The sequence below is a fragment of the Thunnus maccoyii genome, chromosome 20, assembly GCF_910596095.1.
Source record: "Thunnus maccoyii chromosome 20, fThuMac1.1, whole genome shotgun sequence".
NCBI lineage: Eukaryota > Metazoa > Chordata > Actinopteri > Scombriformes > Scombridae > Thunnus > Thunnus maccoyii.
In genome coordinates this window covers 24,497,455-24,522,689 of record NC_056552.1, presented here as the reverse complement: position 1 = coordinate 24,522,689, position 25,235 = coordinate 24,497,455, and the positions used below count along the sequence as shown (strand labels likewise).

Genomic DNA, 25,235 nt, shown 5'->3' with positions numbered 1-25,235 from the left:
TACATAAAATAAAACAGGAGTAACATATTCACAAAATATAAACATATTCAGTCAGATGATTCAGGGATATTTAAGAGAGCCATCATCTGGATTACCATAGTAACACATACCATCTTTAAAAGAGTAGACAGAGTTAGCAGCTTCAAAAAAAGCGAGACTCTAGATCTGTGGGATATTTCACAATCAAAAAAAAAAAGGTGAAAAGGTTGAAAAGGTTTCTATATTATGTTTACAAAAGGTACAAGAAATATCAGTATCTGTAAACTTAGCAATAAGACAGTTAGCAGGATATATTTTATGTAACATTTTGAAATGTACTTCTTAGCCTTGTTTGGAATACAGCACTTAAACCCTTCTCCAGTTTATGTTGTAAATCTGAGACCTCCAGAAAAAACTTGGGAAGGTTTTATATTTTCTCTGAAAAGTTTGGCGAATATGCTTAATGTTACACTTTATATCTGTTAATTCAACTCCATCCAACACCAGTAAAGTCTGTGTTATATTATTCACACTATAACTTAATGGCTTTAAATTGGAATAGTACGAGTTAAATAATTAAATTCTCTGATAGGAACTGAAAAACTTTGTATAGACATAAACCGTGCACAGGAATACACACACACGAGTCACTAGCGTAAATCTGTAGCAGTTGTGACGCAGTCTGGCAAATGTGGTGATATATTTTGAAACTCCTACTACACGCGTTAATCCTGCTGCGTGAGCTTGACACGGGTCCCTCTGTTTATCGGGACGGTGTCGGACTGGAGGTGAAAAAGAAGATTGCAACATACCAGGGTGCAGAGGAGGATCTGAGAATCGGGCGGTAACAGTGAAAACGTAACATTAGCAGCGGAAAGTTGAGTGTTAGTTCAGCGGAAGTGGAAGTTCTCGCAAAACTTCAAGAGTGCGCAACAGGTGTCAGCTTGTGTATGGTGGCTGTGACTACGTGTTTGAAAGATTTAGAGTGGTTTGGATAGTGGGGATAAAGCTTATCGTCGGTTGAAAGAAGAGTAACAACATGTCAAACCTCCGACCCAGATTGTGTGTGCTGGAGAAAGGATCCAGTGGCTACGGGTTCCACCTGCACGGAGAGAAGGGCAAGACCGGGCAGTTTATCAGGCTGGTGGAGTCCGACACTCCCGCCTCCGTCGCCGGGCTGCTCGCTGGCGACCGCCTGGTGTTCGTGAACGGGGAGAGCGTGGAGGGCGAGAGCCATCAGCAAGTGGTCGCCAGGATACGGGCCACCGTCGGGGCTCTGGAGCTTATCGTGGTGGATGCCGAAACGGCCGAGCTGCTGACAAAACATAACCTGCAGTGCCGGAAAGAATTCGTCACGGAGGGGATTCCCCTGCCCGGCGGTGACAGCGACTCAGACCGCGTAGATGCACAGAGCAATGGCACCCCGAGGGAGGGCACCCCTGCATCCCAGTCCGAGAACGGGGATGCTTCCTCGGAGAGGTCGGAGAGGTCGGAGAGGCTGAGTGTCAGCTCCAGCACCAAGGTACAGTAAAGCCTCTGTATCTGCATCTGTATTATAACCTCACACACTTTTTAAAATGACTTCTGCTAAACTGTGCATGTCCATGAAGACCAAATTGGTGTCATCTTCATTTTACTCAGTGCTTTTAGGCCTTGATAAATCCCTTGTCAGCTAGACCTGGAGAGCTGTCAGGTCAAAAGGTCAGCTGTTAACCTCATTCCCTGTGACTAGGTGTGGGATAAAATCCTTTATTATGAATTATTCAATTTTGTATCAGGATATCAGTTTATATCCTGATGTAGTCATATTCAGTTGAGAGGTAAGAAAACAGAGAGGAATGTCTATTTTGGGGGTAATGGGTTTACTTAACAGTAAAAATACCTGTCATTTCATATTGCCACGGTGTTGGAGTCAGACTATTTAGATTCATCAACCAAAACAGCAGTACGTCTGGCTTATGTTCTCCAATCTGATCTGAGGCCTGTCCTGCCTGTGAGCTGCAAAGGTTCGAGGAAATTGATCCCCTATTTAAGTAGCCACTTCCAGCTACTGGTGAGAGGCTATAAGCTAAGACAGAGAGGTGACACAGCACAGTGAAATGTGCCAGGCCTGTACTTATTCCTGTTGAACAGAGTCTTTGTCATTCAAATGTTTGTCTGTCTCTCTACTTCCCGTCTTGAATTCCCCGTCAGGTTTGGCTTGTCGGACCAGAATCTTTGCCACTTCGATGCATGTCAGTGAGACAGAACATTTCTTTTTACGCCATTATCAGATAGGATTTTGAGAGATAAGAAATGACATAATGGGATAAAAATAGTGCTTTCATTGCAAACACCTCTAGACTTCATAGTTGGATGAAGATGCATCACAAATTCTGATTTTCTGAATGAGTTTTGTTGATATGACTCACTAAAGCGTTTTAGATTAGCAACTATGCCAATGATTTGATGTCCTGTCTGGGACTCTTTGAGACCTTCAACCACACTCAAATTAGAAATTCTTTGATACATGTTTCTTTCCGTGGTTCACCATAATCCTGCCTCTTTGAAAAACCAGGCTTTTGTTGTCGATTTATGTAAGGATTTTATAAGGTTATTCTTTGGAAGGGTCATAAACAAGGCTAAGATTTTGTAGGCTATGTAACTGTTTTAGCCTGTGCAAAGTCTGGTCTCTGATTTAAATGTTGTGTAACAGTGCAAAATAGCCTCATTGTGGAGATGTTTAGCTGTGTGGAGCTCTCAGAATGGGAAATGGCTTTTATTTAGGATTTACAAAAAGAATGGGATACTTGGTTATTTTTAGACTTGGCCCCCTCCAAAGGAAGGAGTCAAGGGTCAGTTGCAAAACAATATGAAGGACCTGGTTGTGATTGAGTCTTTTATGGATTGGCATTGTGAATCCTTATACCTAAATATCTATAGGTTAGCATTAGGCCTGGAACTTATTATTTTTGTTACTGATAAATCTAGTTTTTTACATTGATTGATTTATCATTAAAGGTTAGCTTGTACAACATGAACATATTTCTGTCTTTTCCATTTCAAACCCATCTCGAGACAACTAGTCAGCATGTGATGTGTTGTTGAGATCTAGGAGGAGTGTGCTTGGCTCTTCTGAGACCTATTGTTACCCATAACACCACGGAAGTGTTTAGGTGTTGGCAGGGTCATAATTTCAGCCTAAAGATACAGTCACAACAGCGTTAACACTGACATTTCAGAGCACAATCAATTAATTTTAATGGAACTGTAGTCAGAGGTTGACTTGCAGGGCAAAGTGAATACTTGACATCAAATTCAAGTTTGGTGAACTTTGTCACCTGATTTTGCAGTGTCGGCCAAAAGTAATGACTGGATAATGCTGACCTTGAGGGAATGAAGAGCTAAGGAGTCCAAAACAGAGAAAGTTATCATAGCCAATCAGCTGTTTGTTGCACCATCCACTTTTATATAACCCTACTCTGCTGGAGTATGTAGGAAAGTTTGCTGACAGTTATAAGATAGGAGAATAATAAATAAACTAGAGCTGCAACAATTAGGTGATTTATTGATTAGTTGATCAACAGAAAATGAATTGCCAACTACTTTGATAATTGATTAATCGTTAAATTCTCTGATCTGAATATTTTCTGGTTCATTTAGTCTTCTATGAAAGTAAACAAAATAGCTTTTGGATTGTGGACTTTCAGGACAAAACAGGACATTTGAGGATGTCATCACAGTGATCAACATTTTTCAACATTTTCTTCCATTTCATAAACCAAATAACTAATCAATTAATTGAGAGGCTAATTATCAGATTAATCGATGATGAAAATAATTATTAATTGCAGCCTTAGAATAAACTGTAAACTTACTGTATTTTCTGGTTAGCAAGCTCTAGTTAGCTAGCTTGTAGTGCTATTGTAACTGACTTATTAACACTAGTGTGTTTCTGGGTGGTGAGCATGTTAGCACACTAGCTACAGTAATTTGCTTAATAGTCCTATGTGTAGACACTACATCATCAAGCTTCCAGCACCATTTAATTTGTGAGAACATGTAGATAAACTTTGCTGAGCCACCTTTTAGTGTCCTCACATTTGAGAAGCTGGAACTTTTTGTGTTTTTGTGTAAAAATAGGGCTGGCCGATATATCAAATTAATTCTAATTTGTTTTTGCATAATGTGTAAAATGTGTAAATCGTGAACCACGAGTTGTTACAACTGTGACATGAATAGTTTCACTACATGGTGGCTAATACTACCAGGTGGCTAGCTGGTTCTGGCTATCTCATGGTGAATTTAACAGTCACATCCACAAGACTCTTCACTAATCTGTGCTCTTGGTTTGTGTTCAATAACTTAAATTATTCCATCACCAAAACAGTTGATTAGGGGTGTCATGGTAACCTAATGGTTCAGACACATGCCATATAACAGGGAGATGGTGGATTCATGGCTAACATGAAGAAAAAAATGTATCTAGTAATTGACTAATGGACTAATTGTTTCAGCACTATTTATGATACTGGTGAACCTGTACCTTTTATGGATCTCCTATATGTGGGTAGCTCATGTTCTGCATACCTTTATAACAAGATTATAAATGGGATGTCTAGGGCTCTGTCTCTTTCCATGTAGGTGGCTCATGCCCCTTCACTAATATTCTGACCTTCAGTAAGTGAAAAGCCCATGCTGGCTGGCTGGGATGCTGCAAACCTCCTGCTACATTCCTCCCTGATGGGAGACTTGGCAGAGCTTATCTGATGGTGTGATACCAGCCTCCCAGTGGGATACACTTGAGTGGGCTGACCCATGATGACGTGAAACCAGCCCTGCTAAGCACAATCATGGTTACACTTCAAACAATGGTTCCTTTCACGTGATTCTCTTTGGTTAGACTTGGTATTGTGGTCCAGGACAAAATCACCAAAGTGTGAGAGTATTTAAATGGACACTGAACTTTTTTCACACTAAATTAACTACAATCCTCATGGTGATGGTCTCAACAAAGACTTGGATATCTAATCCAGCAGATATTGCTTTCCATTGAGTGATAAAAGCATGAACTGAGTGAGCGTGTAATCATATTATGGTAACATCCTGGCCTCCAGCGACTCAGTCCTCCACTACACTGAGGGCCATCTATTGGTCACCATAGAGATTCCCAGCAGCAGAAAGAGGCTTTGTCCACGATGTTTGCATGGGGAGAAAGGGGTTCTGGGCCAGGAAGGAAAGGAGAGAGGACTCTCACGCCTCAACAAGGAGGCCACGCTGACCCTGAAATACCTACATCCTCACTTAACACACACTGTCAATAGAGCTAGAGTGAAGTGAGAATATGTGGGTGTTGGTGTGGGCTAGAGGGGGCTGGCCACAGGATTAAACAGCAATTTGTTCTGTACTTGTGGATGTGAAAATGTCAAACAAATGATCAAGTGTTGAGGCAAGGTTTAATATAGTGAGGTTTTTGACCAACACTGACAACCTCTGTAAAGTGACTGCACTGCCATGTTTTTGTCTTTTCTTGCAGAGACAATCTGTGCTCTGGTCAGTTTTAAGTATGAAAAACATAATAAGTATGTTAGTATGAATCTGTATGACTTTGGAAACACATTTGAGGGAAAAAGAAGTTATATTTGGAGCCTGTTGCCAAATAAGCCAATGGTGAATTTGCTGTGATCTAAGCAGCCTTGAGGTCTGCTTGAGGTTCACATTAAGCAATTTACATGTTATTACTGGAATTGCACCTGTTAAATTAACATTTTCTACTGGCTAAATTGAAATCAAAGGATCTCAGAGTTGCCCTATTTTCTTGTCTGTTGCCACTGCTCAGACCCTTCAGCAGTGATTGTATAATTGTCATCATTACCATGGATGTGCTTAAAGGCTGGAGGATGTGCTTGGATACTGCTGACAAATGCTTGGTCAAAATAAACACGATTTATACATGAATTATATGCTCATGTTTAAGATTTAGCTTTTAGCAGCCATGTTTCTTAAAGTTATTAGAGAAAATTTAGAAAAGTTTTCTGACTAATACCAAATGTTGATAGCATTGCCTGTGGCAGCTACTCTCCATTATATGACTCTTTATATGGGCTGCCATCCAAAACAAACTCCATAAAAGTACTGCTGGCGTCATCTGACTGAGATCCTCTGCCTCACTGTTTTCTCAGTGACATAGTCTAAATAAACATGCACACAGATACATTATAGCCTGTCAGTAGACCAGGCTTTACAGTGCCTTCACTCAGAGTTTAACCACATTAACAGTAATAAAGAATATGTAGCATTTTCCACATGAGGTTAATCAAGGACACTCTTCCAACACTGAGTTGACAGGAGACCTTGACCCATCACTCCAATGATCATTTTGTTGCCTTTAGTTCAAGACCGGACCATGAAGTTAAGCTGTCCAATAAAAGCCTGCTGATCCATCAAGATTTAATCATGGTCGTTGGCATGACAAGGATTATAATTGCATCTAGTGCAAGTAATTAGGAAAGTGTCTTTGAAGTCTCTCCCCCTTCAAACTATGAATGGATAATACCATGTAACATATAGGGCTTTGTCCTTAGGCTAGGGGATCAGCCTGCTTTCTCTCTAATCAGTCAGCAGTTGCTAAATTGGGCATTCAGCATGACCAAACAGACAAAGATGTTGAAAAGGTTCAATGTGTAAGAATTGGCCTGAATTTTAGTTTAAAGCATTCTAAAATAACTAAAATTATCAACAGAATGTGAAGAGCTAACAGTTTTGACGTTATTTCAAAGACCTTCATGTATTGTGTTGCAGAGATACCTACTGAAGTTAGCATGCTAACAAGCAACCGATGAACTGCGCTGGGTTGCACCAGCTATGTGAAAGCTGGCACTTTGTCATTGTACCACATCATAGTAAGCTGGATCAATATTGAAATATATAAATAAATTAGGTCTCTACTGGATTACTGCATTGTAAAATGGCAGCAATTAATGAAAAAAAAATGCTGTGTGGCTTAAAAACTGCTGTTTTACCATTAGTGAGTTCTATGACATTTTATGATTCACATCTAGCCTAGGGGCATGTGTGCAACTATTTAGTTGTTACTTAGAGTTATGTTGTAACTTATCTTTGTGGTGCAACCGCTTTCTTATCTGTGCAACGCTTTGGTAATTTACAAGTGTCTTTAATGCCTCTGTAGCATTTTGATGTCTTTGATGTCTACAACACTACAGTACAGATTCACTGTAAACAGTAAGCTTTATTCTATATTCAGTGAGTGAATATAGCAAGGGGTGAGCCCAGCCACCCTGAGAAGGTGTGAATTGCAAGCTAATGGTAATGTCAGCAAAGATTTCAATTAAATAAGTTTTCCTGATGTTATTTTAGTGAAATGACCACTTACTGAAATGTAATGTCAGCCAAACACTTGCAAGGGGCATTAGCGAACATTAGCGCTACAACAATCACCATGACTACTTAAAATATGAAGAAACATGGTTTATAATGAGCTCCTTTTGAATCTCAGAGCTGTTTACTCTGTCTCTAAGAGTGAACCAAGACACCCCTGTGAAGGAAAGTCATTGCAGCCACTTGCTAATAGCAAGCTAACGTTAATGGTAATGTCATAATGTCATTAACTTTCAGTGACATTTCAGTGAAATAACAGGGTTTAATTGCTCCTGATGTTATTTTAGCAAAATATCTGCTAGCTAAAATTTAATGTTAGCTTGACTTTAGCAAGAAGCATTTGCTTTGCTTTGCTACACCAACACACTAAACCAAGATGGCAAACATAGTAAACATTGTAAATACTAAACCTACTATGAAACATTAATATTTAGCTAGCATGGCCACAGACTCTTATGTCTTGTTTTTGGTACAGCATCTTTGTGGGTGCCTTGTAGAAAGCTGGGTGGGTTTTTCTTTGTTATACTCCAAAGAGCTTAACTTGACACTATCCATTCTCCCATGTTTTCATCTATAAAAAAACTTTGTCAGGTTTAAGCTTGCTCTTATTCTGTTCATACCACCTCCTTGCTGCACTCATCATAATACATCTGTGGTAAGAGCCTTAGCTAAGTGACAAGACAACATATAATTGGAGCATGAGGAGGAGGGGAGTTAGGGGAATAAGAGTGATGTGTGAATTTTAAACTATTTTCAGCTGTAGATTTTGTGATGAGGGGCCACCTCTGAAACTACACACACACACACACATGCACACATACACACTGACTTACATTCATTTCCTGGAGACTTATCCTCACCTCAACACAAGCCTAAATTCACCTTAACTTTAAACCAAGTCTTCACCCTAAAATTAATGATTTACGTTAAGGGGACTTGCTTTTTGACCCCATAAAGAAAGCGAGTCCCCACAACATGAGAAATACATGGAACACACACACACACAAACACATACACAGCAGGCTCCTCTGTTCGCAGTTGTTGAGGAGGAACCTGTGAGGAAACCACTTCCTGTCCTTGCAGCTAGTTGCTATAGTGCTGAAACTACAGTGTTTGTTTTTGAGTCAGCCAGTTAATGATAACCATACTGCTACATGTAGTGGCAGAGTTCATTTTGATTATGTAAGCTGATATCATCCTCAGGCAATAAACACAAAGCTAAATGTTACCACGTTCATCAAACAAGCACACAGTCAGTCAATATGTTGTTGAACAGATTATATATAACATGTCAAAATACAACTGACTGTTTTACTCAGTGTAAGTATGATTTATGTAAGTTAGTAGTCTACAAAGAGGAAATGTTTAGAGATTCTGAGAAGATGATTAAGCATAATGTTGTGCTCCTTTGTTTGGGCATTTTACCACAGAGAATGAGCTACAGAACGAGGCTGGTTAGCTGCCTGCCTTTTCAACTGCTGGTTACACAATGGTTGCAATTTCGATCCTGAAAGTAATTACGTTTCCACAACCAGTGATATATGATAGTGCTCAGTCATTCAACAGATATTTTTAGTTAAATGGGCAGTGCTGCCAGACTGTATTATAATTTGTATGAGAAAATAATCCTAACTCAAGGTTAATTTACGAACTTTTTCTGAGCTTTCAGCAGCAATCTCATGGTCTTCACCAGGGAACGGAGCTGGCTCAGTCGACATCATGTGAACTAAGGGTGGAATGTCAGTCATATGGGGTTTAAAAAAGGTCTTTGGTGTGCACATGCAGTTCCACTTGCGGATGAAGATGGGTTGGGTTGCTTTTTTTCTCTGCATTAGTTTTTAAACTAGTACTGACTTGGTAACTGAATGTCAGGAGCAAAACCCTATTTTGAGAAATATAAAAATGTTTTTCTACAAAATCTTTATTTATTTATTTATTTTTTTATTAGGTCATTCAGTGCCAGCCTTCAGTACTCGGTCAGTACCAAAAAAAGTATTGAGGTTTGATGTCCAGCTCTAATGGTATGTACTTTTTAGTGAGGAAGTGTTAAAGTCAGTTGCACAACTCTTGCTGTGAAAGTGTACTGCAGACTGTAGCAATCTCTGGACTCCTTGAGTTGAATTTGGTTAGTGTGAGTGGGGCTGTAAGATTCAAGGGTGTCACAACACATGCAGCATTCAGACCAAGTGTTCAAGTGGCTCTAAAGACACATTTTTTTAGACATGGGACAATCTTACAATACTTTTTAAAAAATGACAACATGTTTGGGGTATAGCCTGTTCTCTCTGTGGAATTGTGCCCAGAGAAAGTCGTAAAGGTATCACATACCATGTATTGTTTCACCCTCAGTTCAAGGTGCTCCTCAACAAGCCAGCCCTCATTATGAGATACCAGGTTGAAGCAGAGGATCTGATGTTTAACTACAGCGAGCTGTAAAACCATTAACCTTTGATATTTAGCAAGCTTAGGGAATGTTTACCATGGCTGCCCGCTGCTGCTTGTACCATCACACTGACACCAGGATAATCCTGAATCCAAATTGTTGCTGTTTGTGACTGATGGTAAACCAGATGATGTTCTCTGTGTTGATACAAAGTGTCGTCCACTGAGCCTGCAGCCAGATCTTGGCAGTAGAAATAGGGTTTTCTGGGTGTGTCTTGGTGAATCATCAGGCAGCAGGTGCTACTTTATAGTTTACCTCTAACCTCCCTGCGGCAGAAGACTTATGGAACAATTGAAAATTGGCTATTGCTATGTGACTGTTTCTTTTTGGAATATACCACTGCTGACTATTGCTCACTGGAAGGTCCTCATAGGCAGCTGGCACTTTCACACTAACATCTTTGTGGTAGCTATGCTACTGTAGCTAGATATTAGCCCTGTACAACTAGCAGAGCGAGCATAACTTGTTGGTTTGAGGCAAAGTTTAAAGTCAGTGAAACGGCTTTAGCTTCAGTAATGGATGTAATTTAGAGTAAAACAGAATGTGCAGGCAGGGTTTAGTTGTAAGAGGGATTTAAAGATTGAATTGCTCAAAAGTAAGCATGGCTTTGCAAATACAGTGCGATACGCAGCTGTAGAGATACAGAGCTGTAGAGGACTGTTGGCCTCCACACACAGCTCCTTTACTTGTGTTATTAGATTGTGAGGAAGAGGGTAAGTGTGAATGAATAAAGTAGACCTCAGGTCTAAGTTTTTGGCAACTGAAATCCAAACACACACCTCCTACTAATATTAATCTGCTAGTGACCCATGACCTCACGATTAAGTGTGGTTTTAAATGACGGGAGTGGTTAGCTAATCTCCCCATAGCAGTTTTTATTGGATAAATTGGATGGGATTGTGATGTAACTTAACAAAACAGATTTTTTGTGGATACATATTTAGCTTGTAAAACAATATAAATGAATAATTGACACAGGGACACAGGCAGTCTGGTGAATTCTATATTTTTCTTGTTGTCAACAAAAGGAAACAGGAAAAGACCACAAGCAACAATGTGTTAGTCCTCCTCTCAATACCTAATGACTTCTACTTAGTCCTTAAACAGCTGGGCAGCATCGTTTTCAATAAATATTACTCAAACGGGCTGAAAAAGTCTATTTGTTGGAGACTATTTTTTATGGTGGATGAATCCACATTTGGTGCTCTAGTGAGTATTTCTGGCAGTAGGATGGTGTGTGTGTGTGGGATTGAGTCAAAATAAACTACAGTATGTGTGTTCACAGTCATGAAGGAACATGTCACCCAGTGCAACAGAGTGATGACGTGCTTCTAATTTGGATACACATAATACTCGTTAGTAGGATTAGTTAAGTGTTGGTTTTGGGCTTTTTATGGGATTTGTGTAAAATAAGACTGTAAATGACAACACTGTGAGTGTCTAAAGTACAACTTCACTACAGCCTGCCTGTTTTAAGAGGCAACAGTTGCATACCACTAAGAACTGGTATGTGTAACAGATTTCTGAGCTACTAAAACTTACCCTGCAGGGATCACTAGGGTTTCATATCATCATTGTTGGCCAGTCACAAGTCACATGTACCATAGAGATATTTTAGTAAGAGGTGTGAAAACGCATCTTCTCTGATGTTTTAGGTGTCTGTTGCTCTGAGCACCATTGTATCAGCGCCAGCACGTTTAAGAGGCTGCTGGACTTTACCCGGAGGTGTCATTATCATACAGCATTTGCTGCCACTGCACTGTTTCGCTGCTCTTAGCTCTGCTGATACTGTGGTTTCCTGTGACATTCACCGGAAAAAGAAAACTTTGAAATTCAAAGAGTATTCATGTGTCTTTTTTTAATGCAGCAAAGGAAAAAACATGACTGATGTGATAAAGACGAATTCTGTGGAAGCCACTTTTCAAAAGAAGATTCTCCCTGGTTGTTACTCTACATGTGTCTGTTCTGTTTGTTCTTGTTTCTGTTGCAGAGTTTGTGGAGTGGTAGAGAAGTGGGAGTGTTTACCTAGTTCTCAGTTTCAGCAAACAGCACTGCAGACTTTTTCATATTGAGCCAACTGGAAACAAAACAGAGTGAAGACAGCAGTCAGCCAGAGAGACACCTGCAGGCCTGTTTATTAAAGGAGTCTGTATTAGTGATACATCCCAGAGATTAGTCACGATTCATTCCAGGTCTTCCAGGAAACATGCTGATCACTCTGGACTGCAACTTAATGAAGATTGCACACTATCCAGACAGAAATGATCACTCTCGAGATTTGTTTAAGAGCAGTTTTGGATCTGACCAAAAGAAACATCCTGGCCCCCGGCCCTTCAGGCAGGCAGGCTTGATCCTTTGGAGAGAGTGAGATCTCACTACCAGCACATGTTAGTTACAGACCAGAGACATGGACTCTCTGGGGGATGTTGGTCAGTTGAGGAGAAAAGCAGAGGCTGAGGAGGATGAAATCAACAAAATATTGCGCAGCGGTGTAACATCAACAGCTAACGTTAAGTCCATCTTGTTGAGATTCGTCTCTGTTGGTTATGACTGTCATTGTCATTTTCAGACAGATGTTGTTTTTTTTGGCAAAGTACATTATTAGCTCCCAACAGCACAGCCTCAAGAAGTGGAGGAGCAGAGGATGCTCCAGCACACCGTCCGCAGGAAGTTGACGCACGTTATATTTGCTGCATATTTCTTTAACATGCTAGCAGTATGGCTGTATCAATGGCAATGGCGCTCTATCAGAGGCTAGCTCCAGACCAAAATATCTCAACAGATATTGGATGGATTGCCGTGAATGTTTGTATAGATATCCATTTTGCCCAGACGATCAAGCCCACTCACCTCTGTGAGCCCTTAAAATTTCATTTACATCTGCGTGTTAGCTTTGTCATTGTGAGCAGGTTAGCATGCTGATGTTAGCGTTTAGCTGCTAGCTCTGGGTTTTGGGTTCATTGGCATCAAGGTGAAAAAGTTTCAGGGCTGTGATCTTTTTATAGACGGATAAGTTGACAATATTTTTATTCAACTTTATTCAACTTTTATCAGCTTCTCCATGTCACGTCATCAACAACATTAATCAGGCTGAGGGTTAAGTATATGTTTCACATCTGAACTAGGCCTACATTAAGAACTACATTAAGATAATATGAACTGCATCACAGCTCTCTGATAATATTCTGATGATACTGTGTCTCATATTACTCAGTAGACTGTGTGTGCTGATGTGTTTGGATCTCTCTTCAGCCCCAGCATGAGCCAAGTCTTAAGACTCAAACACAGTTTCTTTCCTTTCTTTCTTCTTTTTTTCACAGTTACCTACTTTTCAGCCGACAGCTGCACTTTGGAAGTGTTTCATTGCCATAAGTGCTGGTTCTGCTATGGCAGTGTATTCCTGATTATTAAAGTACATTTTGTAACTAGGTTTTTTTTTTTTTTTTTACATGTTGTCATATTGTTTGGCTGACATAACATTGTTGTGGGGCTTCTGTCGGTCAAAAGCGCCCCACCCCTAACAACCGCTAAACTAAACTCTAATAATATTTGAACTGTACTCATCTCATCCATTTCATACATCTCAGTGAGACACAAGTGAGTGTGCCTGCCAGGCCTGGCTGCAGCCCTGCTTTGTAAGATAAATAAATCCTCTTGCCCAGTAGGAGCTATATAACTTCTGATACACACCACGGGAGATCCTTGTAAGGTACGGCATTTCACTGGTGTACTTTACACCTCACCTGTTATATCATCCTTATCATCTTCATTAACAGCCCCCGGTTATGTGGATTTTGTCATAAACGTGAAATTCCATCCAAAGGTTCAGCCTGACTATCACCTCACCTCTAGTTGTCCCTAGATCACTCTGACTCATGCAGGATGTTTCAGCAATCATCAACCACTCTGCTTTCATATAAACCATGAGATTAATGCATAATCCACTTTGACAGTGGCTGAAGTAAGTGAGAGGGTGCATCTGTCTTGAGTTAGTGCTGAGGTTGCAGCGGCTGATCTTGAATGGTCACTTGGCAGGGAATCATTGACAGATAGCCGCTGATAGCGGAAGATGTTGAATAGATAAATTCCTTTTATCAGGTGATGGAAATTCAGCAGGTGGGTGGGGGACATTTTTTATCAGCGCCTTGGTGTTGGCTACTGTCACTCTTTTACGCACATGTTGGCTATAAAAGCATGTGCAGGCTGTGTTTTCTTATTTGTACAATATATATGTATATATCAAAATTGTAAATTGTAAAGTCAAATGCCTTATTATGAGAGTTTTTGAACCATTATACTTATTATATTAAGTATTCAACTTTCTATATTATTAACAATTTGTGAAATACAGTAAATTTAATCTCTAATTTTTTGACTTAAAACTCAGATTTTTAATTTTGCCTAATTTTGACTGAAAACATCAAAATGTTGACTTAGTATTATATACTGTATTTTGTATTTTTTACAAACTATCTCAAATTTTGAGCATTCCTAACTTTTCCTAACATGTATGGAGGCCTGTTCTAATATTGTGGAAGTTGGGCTTCCGTACATGTATGCACAGACAAAATCAACTTGGACTAGTAAAGAAATAATAAAGGATGCTGAAAGTTCAAACATGTTGGGTAATTCAGCTCCAGGTGGAACCGCAGTAAAAATCAAGGACATGATTGTGAAAGAGACTGATTATCTTGATTGTGTGTGTTTGAAGGACAATTGGCAACAACGCTGTTAGGAAAAAGTATCATGTCATGGTCCGATACTCACTGTTTGGGGAAAAAAAGCTACTTAAAGACATGACTGGTTGCACATTACTGTTTAGTGTTTATTTAACCAGCACAACTGTAGGCACAACTCACTATATAACAAACTGAGTTACTGAGCTAACCCTCTGTTTTTTTTTATAGCCACCCATCCCATAATAACTCAATGTTACAATGTTAAATGGTTAAATTAATGTACAAGTCCTTCACCCACACACAGGATTAGACAGGCCACTGCAGGATTAGCCTCTGCAGCAGAGCGTACAGAAGAGCCACTACTGTTTTCAGTGAGGAAAGGAAGTGTGCAGTAGTATGCTGATCTGTCTAATTATATGTGAATATGTGTTTAAGGTCCACATAGACAGGACTTTCCTTCCTGTTTATGACTTTATGCAAGTGTTAAGCAGAGTTTGAACTGGTGTCATTTGTCCAGATAAGCATAATGCATACAGTACATAAACAGGGAACTTGTATGACGTACATGCCCTGTCATTTAGAAGATGTGATTGTACTGATGTGGAGGCTCAGACGTAAAACACACTCAGAAATAAAATGCTTGATTTCATGGGAGAATTGCTAATTCACAACGTTTTCATCTTGAAGTGAAACGGCTGATTAATACAGAGACAATGGTGGTTCTGTGCAGCGCCGTGAAAGCAGAGCACTACTGTAGACTCTAGTAGGAGGTGTCACATCTTAATCTTCTATAATATGAAGAATGGTAGCCTGGTTATTGATCTCTCTCCCTGCCGTTGCTGTTTGCTGTTTTGTGATGCACCTTCCGTGAGCATCTGGGATTTACAACAACAGCTATCAGCTTTTATATTAACAGCTGTCAACAGTCAGCAAGTCAGAGAGTGCAGCTAGATTTCTGTAAAATAGCTGCAAATGTGATGCTGTAGCCAGTTAATGTTGCATCAACAAGAAACACTGCTGCAACAACTAAAACAAGGCCAGAGAACTTGGTGGGTATGTACGGAATCCCATTTCTGCCAAAAAAAAAAAAAAAAGATGAGATGTTAGGAATGATAAAAACAAAAAATTCTCATGATTAGTCAAAATTAATGAGACACCTTTTTAGATGCATAGTTGAAACTTAAAGCCCAAATTTTTGACTTTTTTAATGATAGTAAAAATGATAAATAATCCTAATCTTGACCTTTGAAGAGTTTTGGGATTGGCATTGTTATCGTTGTGTCATTTTGTATTTTTCTAATCTTTCCTATGCTTTTTTCTGACTAACCCGGATGGTGACGCGTATGCTTGGGGTTAGTTCAAGATACTCATCAGTCAAACTCATTTGTGTAGTCCTCTGATTGGATGATTGAGGCAGCTCCTATGTATATATATGGAAGTGTTGTGATGCTGCCCATATGAAGATACAGACCGAAACATTGTGATTTAATAAATATTCCAGCAGTAAGCTTTAAAGAGTACAGTCTAGACCTGCTCTGTATGAAAAGTGCCTGAGATAAATTGTGTTATGATTTGGCGTGATATAAATAAAACTGAATTGAACCGAATTAAGTGAGATAGTGTGCAGGAGTTTTTTTTCAAGTTGCACGTTCTTCCGACACACCTGTCACATATTCAGGTATGCAGAGATTTAAAAAAAGACTTTATTTAAAACTGTGAAATAATTTTAAAAATGTTACTTTTCATAATTATGAGCCTGTAAGTAAGTTGTATTAAGTAAGTTCAAATGCAAATGCATTATATTGACTTACTATAATTCCCATATTTTGACATACCATTGGTATTTGTATATTTACTTTTCTAATATCTCATGTTTTATTTTTATTTTTTTGTCTATCTTTTGGTGGTTATGGGCTTCCGTACATATTTCAGGTGCCCTGGGAGGGTTGAATATTTCCAGGAAATACAGTCGTGTAAATTCATTTAAATGAATGATTTTGTCCTGTGTGTGTGTGTGTGCAGGAGGAGCTAGGCGGGCTGCGGCCTCGTCTCTGCCACCTGAAGAAGGGGTCCAGCGGCTACGGCTTCAACCTGCACAGTGAGAAGTCCAAACCGGGTCAGTTCATCCGAGCTGTGGACGAAGACTCTCCAGCACAGAGATCAGGACTCAAACCACAGGACAAGATAGTCCAGGTACACCATACACACACTCATCCAGCCATATGAGAGTTTTGCTCAGTTCTGTGTGTGTGTGTGTGTGTGTGTGTTTTTATTTTGTTTGTATGTGTACCAGCTGTAATCCTATTACATCAGTAGGCAAACGAGGAAACTAAAATCCCAAGACGTATTAGGCAATGAAGAGTGTGTGTAGCTGTAATATGTGTGTACGTCTATATGCTCCTCTGTATATGTGTGTGTGTGTGGTGTGGAGGTTGTTTTTCAGTGTGTGTTTGAAGCAGAAATCAGCATTTCCTCCCTCACTGTGTGTGTGTGTAGCTGTGTTGAACGTGGCAGGTCCAGAGTTAATCCACTTAATACGTCTGTGAGCTAAATCACAGACTGCTCCAACAGTCTGCAAGGCCTCTCACATGCAGGACAGAAGGAGGGGTAGAGGAATGATGTAAATGAAGTATTTGCACACAGAGAGACACTTTGACCGGACAGTGTGGACGTTCGAAGAGGCGGATTTTAGAAAGAGGAATGTTGGGAATTTGTTGAATTCACTGGAGGTCACGGGGAGTTTTTCGTAAAAGGGTCACTTGAGAAGAATCTATCAGAATGTTTCGTACCACCTGTCCGGCGTTCCCAGCTAGTGTGTGGGAGCTGGTGAGACAGAGATTCCAGACGGTATTCCCACATCAAATCTTCCTCCCACAGGAATTCCTCAGTGTCTTATCTCCCTGGATGCTTGATTAGTTTCACCTCTGGGAGTATGTTCTCGTATACCACGCCCTGTAATAATACTGTTACTGGTACCATTACTCCTCTGTTGTCACAGAGGCATCATGTTGCAGTCCATTCATTACTTTCATCTCCACCAGTGAAAGCAAACCTCTGTCATTTTTTATGTAAACGAAGGATGAAGGATCAGGTGATTATGTGAAATGGAATTATTAATTTTTGGATAATGTAGCTTTAGTCTGATTCAATCATCTCTGATATGTATAAACATCCATAAATCTGGTGAGAAATGATAGAAAAAAGATGCTATAACTGCAGAACTTGCTTGAGAATGATTGTGTTTTTAAGTTTTCTTCAGTATCAAATGAATCCAGTGATAGTTGTCTGTACATCCATAAATACACTGCAAACAAGAACTGATCAAAGCAAATATAAATACTTTCAATACTTTCAACATTTAACGGAGCTAATTTGACAAAATGGAAACAAACATAGGCTAAAAAAAACAGGTTGTAGCCCACAGCTAACTCACTGAATCCATGTTTTACTTCCTCTTTACATCCTCGCAGTAAGACAAGGAACAAGCAATAATGATAGGACTGATTCAATCCATTAACATCACTTATGCTCAGAATCTTATATTGCTGGACACTCTCCTCTGTACATTCATATACTGATACTTGTTCCGTGTTGAAAACCTTTGGACACACTGACAAAAAACTCACAATCATCACAAAATGATCACCAGTTTGTAATTGAGGTGATGGCAGTAGGAGGGCTGACAGTGTCAGACTTCCTCTCAGGCATCAATCAATCATCACGTCAAACTAGAGTTGCTAGTTTCCTCACAACGACTTGTTCTCTTAGAGATCTGTCAAAGACAGATTTGTCCAAATTGAGCTGAGACTTGAACTAGAATCGCTCGATGGTTTATTTGAATTATTTATTTGGTGTCAGCTGTGAGGACTATTCCATGAGAAGGATGAGGACAAACGCTCAGGTCTGTTGTTTCACAGCAGTAAAGCAGCAGTAAACTAACGGTATCGACTGATAACATCAGGGCGGTAAAGGAATCTCTCGTATGTGCCGGTCCACACTGCTGTGCTGGATGTGGGCATGTTATTAATACTCCTCCTACAGTGTTTAGCTGTAGACATCACATTAAAAGTGAGCCACAAAATAGACATTGAATAGAAGTATGTGAAGTATCCAGAACATCTTCTCAGTCCCTATAAGAACATCATACAGAGCTTGACAGCACACTGCTTTCATTTTTCATGCAGTGCTGCTCCTGCTGGACTGCAGCATCAGGCATAATCAATAACAAATTCCAGGTTGAGAGTTGTTATTTTTCCTGTCAGATACTGACAGTGTGGTGGACACATTACTCACTCTCAACTGTCTCTGCTCAGATTCCTGACAGCAGCTGGAGGTAAAGGTTAGACTATCTGGAGGCTGATGGGATGGAAGTCAGTGGTGAAGTGAAATTTGACAGATAAACTTGTGATGAGGTTCATGATATCAGGGATAACAGACTAGACTAGAATCACCTTTACACACTGTAACACTCCATCTCTACTAAATAACAAGTCAATAGCTTGTGTTAACGTGTACGTATATATATATATATATATGAATAAATCCTCTCCCCCTTCTTCCTCCTCTCCTCTCCTCTCCTCTCCTCAGGTGAACGGTATGTCAGTGATCGGCCTGCAGCACTCAGAGGTTGTGGCGGCCATCAAGTCCGGCGGAGACGAGACCAGACTGCTGGTGGTCGACGCTGAAACTGAGGAATTCTTCAAGAAATGTCACGTCGTGCCCACTGAGGACCACGTCACCGGTAACACACACATGCTTACACATACCAACTCCTCATAGAAATCTGCTTTGTTTTTTGTTCTGTTGAGGAAGTGAATGCACCCACACACACACACACACACACACACACACACACACACACACACACACACACAGAGACTGTATAATATATGTAAGTGACTGTCTTCTTTCTCCTGTGTAGGGCCTCTTCCTGAGCCTGCATCTGACAGAGCATCAGAGGAGGAGGAGGTGAGGACCACTACACACACACACACACACACACACACACACACACACACACACACAGCTAGTGGCATGGAAAAGCCCTGCTGATCCTCTCTGGACATTCCTGGTAGCAGATTAGGAGCTCTGGACAGTGTTGTGTGATGCCTGCAGGCCGTCTTCATGTCTTCATGTGTTTCTTGTTACACTGATACTTGAGATCGTCATGAGAAAAAAAACAATATTCAGGATTTCAACCAGAGTTCTTCTTTTCAAAGTCTTGTATTTTTCTAACCATATCAGTCGGTACATGCAGGGAAAGAAGAGACTTGTTCACTAGTTGTTCATTTTCAGTGGAAACGCTGGAAAACAACTATCAGAAACCATTCAATGGAAATGTATTTTCCATATTTATTGACTAGCGTGGTTGCCCAGACTTTTCCCATGTGTGACAAAAAGAGACAAAGTCCTGATGTCACTTCCTGTGTAGCTGCTGTTTCACCAGCTCTCTCCCTGAACTCTGTAGCTGCGCCTACACCTACAGTTTCATACCAAACACACAACTGCATCGTCACAAGTGTCCAGTTACTAAAAGTTGATCCGCACCGTCCAGCCAATCAGAATCCAGAATTTTCAGTGGCCATGTTATAATATTAAATCAGCTCTACCATAAACTATGAAAAGTCTTCATCTAATAACAATATTAATAATCATCATATTATCATTACTCTTTTTGTCATATTGTATGTATGTACAACATATGTACACTGGATCCTACATTTCCCATAATGCAACTGGATAGTGTCTTTTTGTCTTTGATACTCCACATCGTCAGTTTGAAAAGCAGACTATGTTTGTTTCTATTTGTAGTCCGCTAACCCATGATGATAACCCTGATGACATCACTATGACATCATCAGGGTTATAATCTCAGACTTTACATCATATAACAGTTTTTTATAAGCTCAGTACTCCACATGATGCAGACGTGTAAAATCAGTAGATTGTCCCTTTAATGAGCAGTCAGTGTGAGCTCCCGTGTGTCGGTGTGACGTACTGCAGACACAGCAGAGCCAGTTTATCAAAAGTAAACACTCCCCCCTCCTCCGCCCGCACACACACACACACACACACACATATATACATACACACACCCCACTGACAACATGGGAGAAGTGGATTGGCCCCTCTAGTGACATTGTGGCTGACCCTTCACCATGGCAACAGGAGTGCACCAGTGTGTGTGTCTCTCTCTCTCTCTCTCTCTCTCTCTCTCTCTCTCTCTGTGTGTCCTGGAGGATCATGGGATTGAAGTGGCTTTAACTCTCAAGGCGAGTTGGGGATTATGCTAATGAGATGACTAACGAGCGCTGTTCACATACTTGCACATGCAGGGAGATTGAACTCCAGCAGCAAGAACAATCACTTATTCACCAGCAGTTACATAACACATGACGACCTCTGACCTTAAGTATGTATGTGTGTGTGTGTGTGTGTGTGTGTGTGTGTGTGTGTGCGTGCTCATTCTGTCTTATCAGTTGACCATATAAGCAGGTGGATCATTTAGAAAGCAGAGAAACAAGCCTGATTGAAGCAACTTCTTCCTGAAAAAGTTCATCTACTGTCAGTTTAGTGTCATGTGACATGTAGCTGGTTGTTTTTCAGTCATAATAAGGTCACTTCCTAAAAGCAGAGCTCTGTCAAACCAGCTAGAATACAAAAAAAACCCAGCAGCTCAGCTCAACACCATTTAAATAAATATCTGAGGAGTTTTTCATTTGCATCAGTGAAAACAGACAGTTGAAAGTGTCTCAGTGTTGTCTGCAGCTCCGGTAGACAACGTCACCACAGGAATCTTGTTATGCAGCATATTGTAGCATTTGTCCAAAGCCACTTACAGTCCCACAGTTTATTTTTAGAACAGCAGCTGCTTATGAATTGGATGCCAGTTTCATTCATACATGAAATGAATCACTCGGGGTGATGCAGATCAGGTCAGACAGCACAGCTAAACAACGTGGGAATAAACAGGGATGTGTGATTGGTTTGTTTTTTTTTTTTCGTCTATTTCACCACTTTTCCATCCTGCTCTCAGGTCAGTGTTGACGCTGAGCTGCAGCTTTACTAAGTCAGTGATGAGAAAATGATTAAAGGCAACGTGTGTGTTATTACTGAAGGGAGGCGTCTCCTGCCCCCTGCTGGACAACACAACATAGTGAACCTTACAGCCTGGTAAAGGGTCAGTTCACTTAAATTACAAAAAACAACAGAGATTTTCTCACTTACCTCTATCCATCTAGTCAGGTTTGAAGAGTTCTGTCTTTCTCTAAGAACACTTTAGAGGTGAATAAAATTGTGTTTATGGTGCTAAAAGCAATGAAACATGTGAATCTAAAAGCTAACGTTGCACAGTATTAACAACAGCAACCTCAACAGCAACATCTCTTTCCAGAAACAATCTCTGTTACTCTGAATGATCCACACAACACACTGCAGACAGTTTTTAAATGGAACTCATTTCTACCAAAGAAATAGTTCCTGTGAAAACTGTTCACTGTCCTGTGATCTATGTGAACTGAACCTTCATTCAGTATGAACAGTGTGTTTGTTTCATGTCGGACAGGCAGAGGCAGCAGAGAGGAAGCCCAAAGTGTCTGTGAGCTCGTCAGCTTCCAGTGCCTCCTCCGACGCCTCCCTGCCTGCAGCAACCAGCTGCTGCCCACCTGCACAGGTACTGTGAGCTGTCACATGTCCACATCATGGAAACACTGTCTATTTTTATTTTGCTAAATGATTTTATCAAGTCACACTGAATACTGAACAGTTACAGGCTCAAGACTCAACATTACATCCTTAACTCTAGATAAAGATCAAAAGATGTTTGTCTGATAAAGAGGTGAGGTCATGTCCAAAACATGTGGGTCAAATCTACTGGAGCACTATGACACCTGTCACATGTCCTGTCTAAATCAGGATAGTGGAAAAGGACTTGAAACATTTAGCTTAATCTAGCACAAGAGGTACTTCAAGTATTCCAAACATCCCAGGTTTTATCTGGGATACTGTATGTTTCACCATCTCTAGTTCCTGTGATTGAGTTTTAGTTAGAGATTTTGAGAATAAAATGGAAATATTTGCACAAAAGGCCTGATTTCAAGAAACGTCGCAAATACTCGATTCTATCCTCAAATATATTAACTTTATTCAAGAAATATTACCACTTATTTCTCTTGAAATATATATTATTTTTTTAAAACATTACTTTATACTGGTAAACTCCAATTTTTCATTCCCCTGCAACAGCGGCTCTAATACTCTGCTGTAGTTTGGTAGTCGGCTTTGATTTTTCTTTAAAGGACACAGTGTCAAAAATGTTGGATATACAGTAGATACTTAATGGGAAATGAATCAAATGCTGATCTTCAAGGCACATGTGGAAACTGTGGATGATGGGACTGAGTGAGAAAAAACCTGAAAATAATCGCAATAAGTTTGTTGTTTTTTTTGGACAGATTAATACAGTTTGATATATACTGTCAATATATTCAGTAAATCAAATAAAAATATAATCATGGGTGCACTTTAACATGTCATTGAAATGTATGGAATTCAGTATCAGAGCCAGAATAATAAACATACTGTATGTGAATCTGTGTCCAGGTTGAGAAGGCCCCGGAGCCAGGGGCCGACAGCCTGGGTCTGAGCATGTCACTGGCTCAGGCCAGAGAGAAAGCCCGTCAGAAACGAGCCGCCAAGAAAGCCCCGTCCATGGACTGGAGCAAGAGGAACGAACTGTTCAGCAACTTATAAACAACATCATCATCATCATCATCATCATCATCATCATCATCATCATCATCATCATCATCATCATCATCATCATCATCATCAACTCAACCTCCCTCCTCCAGACTGGACTGCACTGCCCTCTCCATGTGTCTGCTGTTTGGATTCGGTTCTTACGTTGTCATGCTGTGATGAAAGACAGTGTTGAGCTCATTTAGAACATTTTAAACTCCCTCATTAAACAGTGTTATTTGATGATTTTGTTTTAATTTAGGGGTTTTTGCCACTTTTATCAATCCCACACACAGGAATGAATGTTAATATATGAAGAGAAGTGTTCAAAAGAGAAGAAGAATAGTGATGTACAGTTTCTCATATAAAAAAGGACCATGTAAGGAATAATGGGGCGTAGGGAAAAAATAAATTACTGGCAGATTTTGAGAAAACGTTTAAATCTAGTCTAGTCTGTATGTGAATTAACTATGTTGAATAATTCCCCTGAGCCCTCACTGCCAACTTTTCATGACAATCTGTTTTCCTCTGAAAAAAAAACCCAACAAAATCACTGAGTGAATTCAGCCCACAGCTAGGACGACATTTTTAACACCATCAGTTATGTTATGTTGTGTTTAAGTCTTAAGATGGTTGAAGGGACGGTATAGTTTTTAGAACAATGAATATGTTTATCCAATCATCTGTCCCTGCAGGGTTTCTGTCATAAATGATTCACAGAAATTACATATGACTTTTTTCATGTTGCTATTGTTAGATTTGTACATACCTGAATAAATGATTTAAGAGGAAATTTTATTTCGACTGACACCAGGAAGGTGAATCTCTTCAGTTGTGTCACTTCTGTTGAAATTGCTGGAATTTAAAGCTGCACCAGTTGGTTGAAGCGGTTACACTTCAACTTTTACTATGTGGGAATGTGAAGTGTGCAGATGTACTGGTGTTAGCTCTGAGCTGTAGAATGTAATGATAAGTATTGACAAATATAACATTTGGATCAAATGGAATTTTGTCTGTTTTGTGATACACCAAGTTCAGTGTAAATGTTTATTCATGCCATTGGAAACTATCAGTAACAGACATCCTGTGTTAAATCTGACATTACCGACTTTTGGCCACTGGAGGGCAGCAGAACAAGCTGTAAACATAATAGTGTAAAGTTGATATGGCAAACATGTTAGCAAACAGTTCCTCATTTACACATCCAGCTTTCACAGAGAAGAATATCTGGCTCTTTAGCTGCGAAATCCTCCACCATGTTCACAAGTTTAACGTTAAAAAGTATTGGACATTTATACATTTTAATGTAAAAGAGTAAAGGACATTTATAAAGTTTAATGTTAAAAATATTAAATATTTCTAAAGTTTAGCATTAACAAAAAGTATTAGACATTTATAAAGTTTAACATTATGAACGTCCAGTAAGTTTTGTTAAAGTTGAAGGTTAAAAAAGTCTTGGACGGAGCGCCCTGGTAGCCGAATGTTTACTGTGCCACATAACCACAACCCCTGGTTCGATTCCACCCAGTGACCTTCATGTCCTACCATCTCTCTGCCCTTGTTTCCTGTTTGCCATTTCACTATCCTCTATCCAAAAATGCCAAAAAATATAATCTTAATATAAAGAAGTATTGGACATTTACAAAGTTTAACATTAAAAAGGATTGGACATTTATAAAGCTTAATGTAAACAAAACATAAAACATTACAAATGTCCAATAAGTTAACAAAAAGTACTGAAGATTTATTAGGTTTAACATTGAAAGGTATTGGACATAAAGTTTAACATTAACAAAAAGTATTGCACGTTTATAAAGTTTAATGTTAAAAACTATTGGACATTTATTAAGTTTAACGATGACAAAAATGATTCAACATGTTTGTTTAAAGTTAACAGAAAGTTTACAGCTTGTGTGGAAATGTCTTTGTATTAAACTGCTCCACTCAGGGTGACTTTGCATCCACTTCAGTCCTTCCATTGACCCTGTAAGCAATCTTTGTAAATTTACCTTCTGTCT

At 39.7% G+C, this 25,235-nt stretch overlaps 1 protein-coding gene across 4 annotated transcripts; it reads left to right on the top strand.

The window, feature by feature from the left end:
- Window positions 1-423: 423 nt before the first annotated feature.
- Window positions 424-24,224, top strand: slc9a3r1a (SLC9A3 regulator 1a). 4 transcript variants are annotated; one of them, XM_042398084.1, is made up of 7 exons: window positions 425-1,501; window positions 16,501-16,671; window positions 19,066-19,219; window positions 19,400-19,446; window positions 22,043-22,150; window positions 23,080-23,233; window positions 23,279-24,224. In XM_042398084.1, exons 1-6 carry the CDS (start codon window positions 1,019-1,021, stop codon window positions 23,227-23,229), a joined length of 1,113 nt encoding a protein of 370 aa, XP_042254018.1. In that variant the 5' UTR covers window positions 425-1,018; the 3' UTR covers window positions 23,230-23,233; window positions 23,279-24,224. The 4 variants fall into 4 exon arrangements, with proteins under 4 accessions (XP_042254019.1, XP_042254018.1, XP_042254017.1 ...); XM_042398083.1 differs by having other exon boundaries at window positions 23,267-24,224; XM_042398085.1 differs by having other exon boundaries at window positions 424-1,501; window positions 19,400-19,443; window positions 23,080-24,224.
- Window positions 24,225-25,235: the final 1,011 nt, after the last annotated feature.

Bases quoted from the DNA above. Each gene is read 5' to 3' on its own strand.
- slc9a3r1a (XM_042398084.1), top strand. From the start codon at position 1,019: ATGTCAAACCTCCGACCCAGATTGTGTGTGCTGGAGAAAGGATCCAGT. The intron at 1,502-16,500 runs GTACAGTAAAGC...GTGTGTGTGCAG, and splicing joins GTGTCAGCTCCAGCACCAAG to GAGGAGCTAGGCGGGCTGCG. The intron at 19,447-22,042 runs GTGAGGACCACT...CATGTCGGACAG, and splicing joins GAGCATCAGAGGAGGAGGAG to GCAGAGGCAGCAGAGAGGAA.